At 33.4% G+C, this 12,896-nt stretch overlaps 1 protein-coding gene across 1 annotated transcript in view; it reads left to right on the forward strand.

Moving 5' to 3' along the window:
• The first annotated feature begins 3,649 nt into the window (after positions 1-3,649).
• Positions 3,650-12,896, forward strand: part of NMBR (neuromedin B receptor) — a 30,592-nt gene continuing 21,345 nt past the window's right edge. The window contains exons 1-2 of the mRNA XM_003769506.3: positions 3,650-3,789; positions 3,967-4,521. Of these exons, the coding sequence (XP_003769554.2) occupies positions 4,064-4,521 (458 nt within the window). The 5' untranslated portion in view covers positions 3,650-3,789; positions 3,967-4,063. The remainder of the gene's footprint in view (positions 3,790-3,966; positions 4,522-12,896) is intronic.

The raw sequence follows: 12,896 nt of genomic DNA on the forward strand, positions 1-12,896 counted from the left end.
TGGTCATCCTGCCATCTAGGGGAGGGGGTGGGGAGAAGGAGGGGAAAAATTTGAACAAAAGGTTTAGCAATTGTCAATGCTGTAAAATTACCCATGCATATAACTTGTAAATGAAAAGCTATTAAAACAAACAAACAAACAAAACAAAACAAAACAACCACAAAAAAAGAGAAAATCACTTGAGTTGAACCATGAATGAAATCAAGTATTTCATGGAGAATTGTATAATAGGCAAGGAGTAGAGTATGAAAAGGCAAAAAGGGAGATAGAGTGTAGTTTCTATAGAAAGTAAGTCACAATATCTGTATTGAATAGTACAAGGAGGAAAATAATATGTAAAAATGATTTGAACAATCTGAAAAATTCAAATTTTAAATACCAAGTGGAAGAGTTTAGAGTTGATTCTAGTGGCAAAAGGGAATTATTAGGGTTTGTTGATCTGGAGATTGACATACTGATACCTGTTCTAATAAAATTACTGTGGAGATTGTGTAGAGGAGGAGAAATAATGAGGTTTTGAACTAGAGTGGTGGCTATAAGAGGGATATAAGTAATAATAATATTATTAATAATAATATGTCTATATCTATATATATAATATGTGTATACATAATTATGCATTATGTAATTATGTTATGAAAATGGGAGTTGGCTAATGAAGATGCTAGATCTGAAGTATAGGAACATCCAAATTACTTATGTTTGGTGTGTTAGCAAGCACATGCTTATTTTAGTGCTGTTGAAATTTTGAAATTTTTGGAGTTAGTTTTATATTTAGGAAGACAAATATTCAAATTCTGCCTTGAATACGTGCTCTGATTGTATGATATAGGAAAAATATTTAGCCTTTCAATATTTCAGGCATCTTTCTATGAGAATAAGCTTCAAAATGCTACTAATCTTCACTTAATGATAATAAAATCTCAGGACTCAACCCAAAAATGTTAAGTCTAAGGAATTTCAGGGCTTATGTAAATTAAAAACAATATTAATGATGTGGTTTTAAGTTTAGTTCATGTGTGTGTGAGTATGTGAGTGTGTATATATTTTAGAGTTTCTGTATGTATGTGTATGAATAAATATGTGTACATATATACATAGGTAGCGGAGTGAATAAACATACTGAATTCATTCTTTGAATGAATTTTAATTCATCCTTAAAAAGAAAAGTTATTGTAAAATATTTATGGAAAATTGGGTCTTTTTTTTTTAAGATTAGGAGTAGAGACAATTCTATTAGTTTTATTGTGTTTAATCTTTTAAAAATGGTTTTCTGAATATTTTATTAATCAAACCTAATTGATACTATTAAATCAAAGCTGATATTGATAGGAAACAGAAAATCTTTGCACTTATGAATTCCATTAAAAGAACATTTACCAAAATCTTTAAGATATTTTAAGATAATACCACCCTTAATGTGCATGATCACATTTGATTCTCTCAATAATCTGTGAGGTAGGTAGGTACTGCAAGTGTCATTATCTTATTTTTACAATGAGGAAATTGATTCTCAAGAGAAATTAAATGACTTGCTCATAGACACAAGGTCGAGATGTCAAGATAGGATTTCAAACCTGTGTCTCTTGATTTTTCATTATATAATGCTAACACTATAAATTCAAATGCAACAAAACATAGATAAAACATTTACCAAGTACTCAGGAATTTGATTCATTAAGCTTGCTGTGATATTAAAATTCTGTGTGAAGACTTGAAAAATTTACCTGAAACGCTTTTTAGGTAATGCTGAATGTAGAGGCTTATAAAATTGAAACTTTAAGCTGAATATTTAGGTTTTCACCTGATTTAAGTATCCCATAGGTGTTAACAAAGGAAAATAGAGACAACCAGAAAGTATATAAATAATTTAATCCAAAATACATTTTTACTAAAAATATAAATAATGGAGATTAAAAATGCTTTGAGTGGTTGTGGAGAAAGAGAGGGGTGTGTGTGTGCTTGTGTGTGTGTGTGTATTGGAAGATAGATTGCCTACACAATTGATTCTATTTATTAGTTTGCTTTGCAAGTATAATGATAGCAGATGGTTTTATAGTACTTTAGCATATATATCATTATATCATCAAAATAACTCTGTGAAGTAGATACCAGACACTTTATTTATTCATTTTTAAATTTATCTATCTACCAATCTATCCATCCATCTAGTTTTTTGGTAAAAGAGAAAACATGCTCAGAGAATTTGGATGACTTGCTCATGATCCCACAGACAGCAAGTGTCTGAAGGCAAACTTAGTCTCAGAAGTTGGTTTATTCAATTTGTAGTAATCTTTCCACTGCGTTCCACTGTCTCTCAAATATACAGAACAAAGGATAATCTTTAAAATTTTAAAGGACTAAAGTCAGTCAATAAATATTTATTAATCATGTACTATGTGCCAGGAACTATGCTAAGCCTTGTGGGTACAAATACCAATAAAAACGAAGACAACCCCTACCCTAAAGTGTTTATACTCTACTCAGGGGAGATATCACACAAAGGAAAGTCAATCCTTGAAGAGGTGAGGGAGAAAATATGAGGAAAGGGGCAGGTTGAGATTTTTTGGAGAGAAGATATGTTAGAGAGTTTCAGAGAAGTCCAAATGTTGCATAGCTGGTGGGAGAAGGAGAAAAACTGTTTGATCCCTTTTTTAAAATAGAGGTCCTGCAGTCATTGTCTTGCTTTCCAGATATAGGGTTCAATTAGGGGATACCAATGAATGTGAGCATGGATTCAATCTTGCAGTATAATGAGACTTCAATGTCATTTGGATAATTTTTTTTTAGATATTTATACCTATTTGCCATGCAAATTTTGTCTTGTTTGATTCTGTTCATTGCACTATAACTATCTTTCATTATAACATTTAACAGTCTTCATTTTACCAACTTCGACTGTTATCATATTTTCATTTTAACAGAAAAACTTGTTTCAAGTTAAGTGGAAGATCTTAAAGAAGGAAAATTAAAAGTTCAAAATCATAATGGGTGAAAATAAATATCAGAAATCACATCTAGTTGATTTAAAAAAATCTGATTAATTCTACTAAAATACTATTGCTTGATTTTTAGGACAGTTCAGCAAATATTGTCTGAATTATATAGGTAAAATTATTCACTTCACTTTTATGTGTATATGATTTCATTCTTTCAAATAATTTCAGTCATATGATTTCATTCTTTCAAAACTCCTCTTATTATCTTCTTGGATAGCCACTTTCCTTTACCAAGTAAGCCATGGACTAATGTATTAGTTTAAAACTAAACAATAATTTCCTGTTACCAAGGAGTATTAGCTGGCCAATGTACAGCAGGAGTTTTCTCAGTCTCCTAATGGAGCCCTTACTTTCTATCATGATGTTAGTATTGGATGTGGATTTTGGTATATGCTGTACATATGGGAAATGATAGATAAAATGGAATATTGTGGATCTTATTCAATGAGTCTCTGAATCCTTGCTTCTCAAATCCAATTTAGGTTTTTGGCACCTTGGTATTTTCATTTTAGTCCAAACCCAGAGAAGCTAGCAAACTTCTAGCCTATGTTTTCTTAGAGTTGAGAAGCTCCTCCCCGGTGGAGGCGGTCGGTATGGATGTATATAGACACAGTGTGTAAGGGAGGATCCTCGTCCCCTGTGTTCTCACACATGCTGGAAGAACTGCAGGGAAAAAAAGAGGGAGGGGGAATCAGCAGAACTAAGATGTTGGTGTAGACTTGCTCTAGTGATTATCCTAACCGGCTTTCAGCAGAGTCCCGCTGGATAGCTCCAAGAGACATTCCCACAGGTTCTCTCTCTCTCTTTCTCTCTCTCACCTTCTCCCTCACCCTCTCTCCCCCCCCCCCCCCCCCCCCCCCCCCCCCCCCTTCCTTGCCACTTTTCAGGTAAACAGTGCACTTTGAGGAAGAAATTAAAGCACCCTGAACGCATGGATCAACTTTTCAAGTGTTTTGTTTTGTTTTAGGACACTTTCTCTGGTGGCAGAAACTTGACGAGGAAGAGAACGCCGAGTAATCTCATCGATCTTTTAATATTCTTCATTCCTTGGTATTATAGAACGCATGAAAACTACAGTGAATTTTTCAGTGCTTAAGACTATGGTTACAAAATCTCTTTCAAACCTTTCCCTGCAAACCGACGAAAATGAGAGCAGCTTGATTCCGGAGGTCTTAGAGGCAGATTCCTTGCCTTCCTCAGAACAGGGCACCATTGAATTCGTTATCCGCTGCGTGATTCCGTCGCTGTACCTGCTTATTATCACAGTGGGTTTGCTGGGCAATATTACTCTAATGAAGATCTTCATCACTAATAGTTCCATGAGAAGCGTTCCTAACATCTTTATCTCTAGTCTAGCAGCTGGGGATCTGCTGCTTCTCGTGACCTGCGTGCCGGTGGATGCCTCTCGCTACTTCTTTGAAGAATGGATGTTTGGGAAAGTGGGCTGCAAACTTATTCCCGCCATACAGCTTACCTCAGTGGGAGTTTCTGTGTTCACTCTAACCGCGCTTAGTGCAGACAGGTAAGAATTACTTGCCACGACACTGAGACTTTTTCTTTTTTTCCTTTTAGCGGGGGAAGGGGAATGGAGTTGGGGTGAGGGTAGGAATGGAGGAGTGGTGAGAAGAGTAGAAGAGAAAAAAAGGAGTTAAAAATGTAAAGAGAAAGAAGCAGAGGAAGAAAGGAAGAAAGCTAAGGAGAGAGAGAGAGGAGGGGAATGAGGAAAATGGGAGGGGAGAGAGGGAAAGAGTAAGGATGAAAGGAAAGACAAGGAGGGGAGAGTCAGAGAAAATGGGTAAACTGAATTAAAACGTAATTTAAACGTGAGATTTGAAAACAGTTCAAGAAATTTATTTAAGAAAAGATCAAAGTACTTGAAATCACCACTTTTTGTGGTAAAAGTTCAATTTCAGGTGTCTTGTGAAGGGAGGAGAAATCTTCAAAGTGAGACTATATTTTATCCTTTAATCATTAGACTTACTTCATAGTTCAGAATATCTCTTTAAAATAACTCTCTCAAATATTGTCAATATTTTGTCTCTAAAGTTTTTATTGGCCAAGGGGAAAACCTTTGCATTAATAATGCACTGCTACTCTGAAGCAACAGCACCTACTTTTATGCAGAAGATCCAGTATTTTGGACATTTTATACTTGTTTAGTACCAGCAATTTAGAAATACTTTACTTGTAATTGGGATATATCAAATTTTATTATTTATAGACAATGGAATAAATTAAAATTCAACCTCATGCAAGATGCTTTCAACATATTTTACAGAAATAAAATAAGTTGCAAAGCAGGTGTTTCAGTGATAGAAGGAAATTACTTCCTGAGGATTTTCTATACAAATAAAATCATAAGTTTGATCACCCTCTCCAAATCCACACACTTTTTGTTAAGTGTGCATGTATATACATGTGTGTATATATCTATATACATATATAATACATATATGTTACTATCATATATATAAATCTGCAGAGCTATATAGACTAGAATATGTTTAAAAGTTTCAGGGTCAACTACTCCAATTGTTTACTTTTACAAATGAGAAAGAAGATCCAGAGATGTCATGTGATTCATAACTTATGGTATGGCATGGTATGCACCTAGGATGAGAACACAAATCTGCTTAATTCCTGTCCAGAGATATCCCCACTATATCTTGCTCTCATACTCTTGCTCATCAAACCCTAAGGGAAAGAGTTTTTTTTTTCTTTTTCTTTTTGTTTTTCTTTCTTCCTTTCTTTCTTTCTTTTTTTTGTCAAGAAGATAAGCAATATCTGCTTAGCTGATTAGAGGCAGGGACTTGGAGATCTGTGTATGCCTTAAAATATGAATGTACTAATTTGATAGTTTATACTTCCAGGAACTCACTTGTATCATCTAAAATTTTGAATGTTATATTGTCTAGGAAAGATGAAGTAAAGTGGATGTAAAAATAAGTATATGAAAAATAGAGGTTCTTTAATTTCTTAATCCAAGTTGTTAATGAAAAACAAAGTTTGGGTTACTGAATTATTCAGATCATTGTAATAATTCCTTATCCTACTTTGTCAGTAGAAAGTTGATCAGAAATAGCACAAGGATAAAGTGAAGTGGATAATTGAATAAATATTGTTAAGTTGAAGATTATAGAGTACGATTCCAAAAATTTTAGCTTTCAATACACACCTCCATAGAGAATAGTTGTTATTCTGAGTTATCTATAAACTTTATTCAATTATATATATTACTTTACTTACATGGACACAACTCTTATTGTACTTTTTAATAGGCATTTTTAATATTCATGAAGTGTGTGAAACTTAAGATATTCCTTTTTGGATTAACTTTTATGAAAAATCCATTTTTACATGTTTTAAATTAAAATGATACTATGGTGATTATGGACAAACCTCATGTATGGCTCTTACTATGGAAGTTCTAATAATTAAAAAACATCTTTTTAAATTTTTTTCCAGACATGAATCTTAGTATTCTGGTAGGACAATCCTGAATTTACCAAGTTGTTTTTCAAAATTTCCAGGGAAACATAAGTATAATTATCTTGTCTAGGGTCAGGTACTGCATTCTATTTATTATCCAATATTAACAGATAGCAGGTAAGTGTAAGTGGTTTCCATATAGACTATATTCTTAGTGAATATGTCCCAGGCGATTTTAATACCATATTAGTTTCCTTCCTTTTATTCAATTGACTTCTGAGATATTTCTCTCTGTATTGATGTGTGCTTAGGGAATAAAACATGAATCTTGAGGGCAATCCAATATAATTCAAGATCCAAAATGATTTTCAATTTATTTGCTATTTTTTAATGTCTATTTTGATTCTCCCCTTAAAATATGAATGATTATAGGATGAGGGTGGTAGTACAAATATACCCATCCCTAGATGCTCCCCCTCCCATATATATCTATATATGTAATTATATGCTTCAATTGACATTCTTGATTTATCACCTCTCTATCTGGGATGGATAGCATTTTAAAATGAGTCCTCATATTTAATTGTAACTATGGTTGGTTCCATTGTATGGATCAAGTTCCAAAGTCCTTCAAAGTTTGTCTTTACAGTATCATTGTTATTCTATAATTAATTCTATAATAAATTTCTGCTCATTTCATTTTACGTTAGGCATTTTTTATACTATTTCTCATTTCCAATGTATTGTTGGTGATATGTTTCACATTTGCATCATTTTCAAAAAGCTCATTTATTCCTTGGTTATCTGAAGCTTGAAACAAATTTTCTTTCTTTTAAATTCTGGATATAGCAATCATCAACAAAAACAGACATTTCATTATACAAGGAACAATGAAGAGAATTCTTCAGAATATATTAGATCTTTCCATTGCCCTTTGAGTAACCTATATTTTTTATTCTGTTGAAATTATGGTGTCATATGATTTGGAACCATATAATATTACTGGAGAACTGTTGTTAAAATATGCACTTTTGCAATAGCGAATAGCTTGAAATTTTTGAAGGCATTGTGCAACTTTCCAAATTTGATTTAGCCTAATCTCCTACTCCTATTCAGTCTTCCATCTTCACAGTCAGTCCAAGTTATCTATACTGCTGGTTTAATTCAACTTGTGGCTTATTTAGTGATAATAGCTTACACTTAAATAGGATTTCATGGTTCATAAAGTGTTTTAAGTTCATTGTTTCATTCAACCATCATTACAATCCCATAAATAGGTTGTTACAAATAATATCTTTGTTTTTCAGGAGAGACAATATTGCATAGTAAATAGAGAGCTGTTTTTGGAGCCTTGAGGATGTGGGTTCAATCTCTGTTTCTGATATATATAGCTATGTGATGCTCCTGGGCAAGTCACTTAATTTCTCATTTATATAGATTACTCATAAAACTTAGTTGCAGAAAAGGTACTGAGCTGCATTGATAGAGGAGTGTCCTTATATAGGTTTAATTTTTATCCTTATTTTACATATAAGGACACTGAAAAACAGATATATTAAGTAATTTATCTGATGTTACACAGCTAGTACCAAATTGTTGGGATTCATTCAAGAGTTCTGCTTTAAATTCAACTCTGTTTCCATTACATCAAGAGATATTTGTAAGTATACATTGTTTTGAAGTCTTAATTTTAATACCTATTTTATCTTTTGTTAAATATTATATATGTATATATTAAGTACAAACACAGCAATAACAGAATAAATGGAAGAGAAAGAAAATTGTTATTGATTTATTTCACAGCAGACCAAAAAATGACACGCTGAACAATCCAAAAATATTAAATGTTGATCTCATTAACTAGCCTCAGTGACAAAATAACAAATATTTGAATATAAATTAAAATTGAAACTTTTTTTTGACTAATTCATACAAAATCTCTGATATTGAATCAAGAGGAAATTGAACTTTTTTATTTTTTTTATCAGAAAGACTCAGCCATTTGAAAATTTCATAATCATTGAATCACAGAAGATCCATCTGATAACCTTTAATCTTCTACTTGCTTTTTCCTGAGGACACAGAGAGGCCATCAACACAGCAGGTTGCAAAGAAGAAAGCTGATTATAGAAAGGCACAAAAGCACATAAACATAGGGCAAAGTTTAGTAGAGACTCTATAAAATTAAATCAGTGTAGATAACAAGACCACATTATTGAGGTATCAAATTTTGACCAAATCATTCTGATCCACTCATTTGGAAGTCTATGAACACAATAGACTATTTAAAATGCTTGTAAATTAATTTAGCTATAGTTATCCTTTGAAGAGAGTCATATATTCCTTAAAAAGATCCATTTGGATCCAGTTTTTATGATTAGGGTTAACCTTATAGGGAAATATTGGGAAATTCCTACATGTGATTTGCAGAATATTGGCAAAACTCATTACTCTCTCTTTACTCTCAAATTTCTTTCTTACTCTCAAATTTCTTTCTTACTCTCAAATTTCTTTCTTATTACCTGTTATAATTCCTGAAACCCCACTATTAGACTTTCCTTCTTTTTCTTCTTAAAGTCTCTTTGATCTTTATTTTTTTGTGGTTAAAATTCACTAGCCTTAGAAATAAGTAACATTTTAGAAAGAGATCTAAAAAAAAAAGGTGTATGTCAACACCCTGCTCAAGTAGCTTCAGTGGCTTTTCATTTTTCTTGTCTTTCTTTCTCTTTGTTTTTTCCTCCTTCCTTCCCTCCCTCCTTCCTTCCTTTCTTCCTTCTTTCCTTTCTTCTTTTCTTCCTTCTTTCCTCCTTCCTTCCTTCCTTCCTTCCTTTCTTCTTTTGTTTCTTCATTCCTTCTTTCCTTTTTTTTCTTCCTTTCTTTTTCTTTTGATAAAAAACAAATTATTGTGTTTGGCATTCAAGCTTTTCACAACCTGGTTCCCTCCTGTTTTTCTATGCTGAATAATTATAAATTGCCACTCTTCATGTACTTTCTGCTACAACCAAACTTTTGGTTTACTTGGTGCTCCCTGTACATGACATTCTATTTCTCATTACTGTGTTTTTGCAGTCTGTTATCTACATCTTCTTAGAATCTCTAGTTCCCTTTAATAATCAGCTCAAATGCCACCTCTTTGAGGAGCTCTTTAGCCTTCAATCTATGAATAATTTCTCCCTACAGAAAAATAATCTCCAATTATTTTTATGTATCCTGGATTATCTATGAATATATTGTATCTTTTCCCTTAGTAGAAAGCATTTTCACTTTAATTATATTCATATCTCCAGTATCACATAGAAGATACTTAATAAATTTTATTGATGTGATACAAATGAATTTTTTGATATTTGGTCATTAAGTAAAACAACAATAATCAACAAAACAGATATAGTGAGGCAGAATATCAAAAATAAGGATTCAGTATATGATGGAGAAAGAAGAAAAAGAGAGATACTTAAAAAGGAGGTTTGAGGATATCAACCACAAACTTCCAACGTCATAATTTTACCTAGAATTAACTCCCTCAAAAATGGCAAAAGCTCACATTTATATAGTGTTTATAGCACTTGTCAATAACTTTTTGAATTAGCAGAATCATATGACTACATCCAGAGATGAAAGGGATTTTATAGGTCATCTGGTTTAACCCCCTTCTTTAGCAGATAAGAAATTGAGGTTTAAAAGTTTAAATAAATTCTTCAGGGTCATAAATTTATAAGTAGATTTCAATCCAGATCCTTTAGCCATAGATCTTTCTTTCCACTTTACCATCCTATATTATCAGTTGACTTAGTCAATTCAGTTAAATAATGGATCTGTTCTAAAGAACATAAAGCAAGGAACTGCCCAAACTCTCTGAACAATCAAGCTCAGTTAAAGAATTGTTTTGGTTAGTGTGATACATCTGATTGACTTCTTGTAGATCAATTCTTATGAACTATATAACATGTATTTAGCTACAGATGTTCTTTGAAAAGTCATATATCCCATGACTAGAATAAACCTTATAGGTAAACATTGGAGAATATCTACACATAATTTACAGAATATTGGCAAAAACCCTTTCTTCCAAAATATCTCTTGTTGGGGTCCCCAGCTAGTGTAGACCTGCTGACACCAGCTGGTGTCTGAGCACTTACCCACAATTATCATCACCTCTATGACCTTCAGAGACAGACGTCTCCATCTCCAGTTAAGACAGAGTAGTTCTGATACCCTTTTTGCAGTTAAAGAAGCTTTATTACTTGGTTACATAGCTTGTCTCTCCTCCTGCTTCCTTGCTTCCTTGCTTCCCACCTTCCCTGCTTCCCACCTTCCCTGCTTCCCTGCTTCCTCTCTCTCCTCCTGCTGTCCTGTTCTTATACCCCTTTCATCTCCCCTGCCAACGTGCTCCAACAACAAATATGTGTTTAGCTTGTGTATCTAGGAGCCCAACTCCTGAGACGGTGGGAGCGATCTTGATTTGGTGCATGCTCGATACCTGTCCTGGTGTATCTACGGGGTGTGTACCCCAGACCTTTAGCCAATGAGGCAAAACTCACACCCGAAGCCTCAACATCCATTCCCAAGAGTGAGCTGACTGAGATCCAACCAGCCAAAGACCACAAGTGTCAAGTTTACACAAGACTTGTCTTTGCACAGACTTGTTGCCTATACAAATGGGGCATTGTGTGCAAAGTACACAATGAAGGGTCTCAAGATTAATGCAGACACTTGTTATTCTGTTCCCTAGCATTCTTGTTGCTAGGTACTCTAGCAATCTCTCTCAATACCTGTCAAAATCCCTGAAACCCCACTATTAGACATCATTTGCTTCTTAAAGTCTTTTTTGATCTTTAACATTTTTTGTTAAAATTCATTCAGTAGGAAAGTTATGCTTCAATGCAGCAATGTGTCCGTTGGTTAGAAAGGAAGAATGACTTTAGAAATCTTGACCCAGAAGTGACTCGGAGGTCATTTATTATACCACATCATTTTACAAATGGATAAAATGAAGGCCAGATTGACTAAGCAGGCCAAGGTCATATATGTGGTTAGTGATAAGCTTATGATAAAAATCAAGTCTTTTAACCTCAAAAGCAGTAGTCTTTCCAGTACTTTGCACCTTGTTATTCCTTGCCTGATTTTTTGAGTTCTTACTCTACTCTCAGATCCAGTTTCAGCCCAATGCATAAGGCTTGAATATCTGTAAGTACTACCTAGAATTACATATTGATTCCTTTGTACTCTTTATGTATGTACTTCCATTTAGACCTTTTCACTATGAATTAAGTTCTTTTTTCTCTCTTATTTCAACTTTGACTTCTTTTATTCACTAAATTTATTCACTCTCTGGATTACTATTTCCTGTTTTTCCTGTATTTCAGATGTGGACAATTTTTTTCTTGCCACTTACTTATCTCTAATAACAAGAGGATGGACTTCTTGCAGAAGATTATTACAACATGAGTGTATAGAGTAGGGAAGAACATAAATGAATAATGGTCTCATTATTGGATGGAGTACTCATGGAGTTAAGGTCATATCTTTCTCCAAATATTGAAGTATCTTTTCTTATTATTCCTAATTAAATAATCAGTGTAGTCAATCAGATTTGTCTCATATGACTTGTCCTTGATAAATCTATATTGGATTTTAGTCGTCATAGTTTCCTTTTCTAAGTGTTCACCAACCATTTGTTGTTTGCAAAGTTCTTTTCTCCCAGCAACTTTAAGAGGAACATAGCATGAGTATCACCATCATCATCATCATCATTCTGTATATGAAAGAGAGTACTGTATCTGTGGCAGCAGTGTTAATCTCAGTGTTTTAAAACAGAAACAAAAAGAACTTCTGCCAGAAACATAAGGCCATTAAAAAGCAACACTTTTTCTGGTGATCCTTTATGACTGTGAAGCAAGGAATACCACAGTCAGAAGAATTAAATTTGTGGGTAATACAAAGGAAAACAGAGAAGTACAAGGTGGACATGGAAAACACTTTTCAAATGCAGAATCACACTGGGGATATAGCAGAAAAGATGTCATTAGAGAAATGTATGACCAATAAAAAGAAAGACAGGTAGATTATAATGAAAATAACTGATAGTTTGTTTATTCCTGGTGTATAAGGTCATGAGAACTAGAGGAAAGCTTTTAGCACAGCATGTTGGATACCTTCCTATAGAAGATTAATAGAGCATGGGAGAGTGTCAAGTATGGAGGGACTTGGTTACATAGCTTGTCTCTCCTCCTGCTTCCTTGCTTCTCAGCTTCCCTGCTTCCCTGCTTCTTACCATTGGATGGAGTACTCATAGAGATAAGGTTGTATCTTTCTCCAAAAACTGAAGTATCTTTTCTTATTTTTAGTTAAATATAATCAATTCAGACATTCAGATTTGTCTCATATGATCTGATCTTTATCAATCTATATTGTTGTTTTTTTTTTTTTAAGTAATCATGGTTTTTATTTCTAACTGTTCACCAACGA

Source organism: Sarcophilus harrisii, chromosome 4 (genome assembly GCF_902635505.1).
Source record: "Sarcophilus harrisii chromosome 4, mSarHar1.11, whole genome shotgun sequence".
Lineage (NCBI taxonomy): Eukaryota > Metazoa > Chordata > Mammalia > Dasyuromorphia > Dasyuridae > Sarcophilus > Sarcophilus harrisii.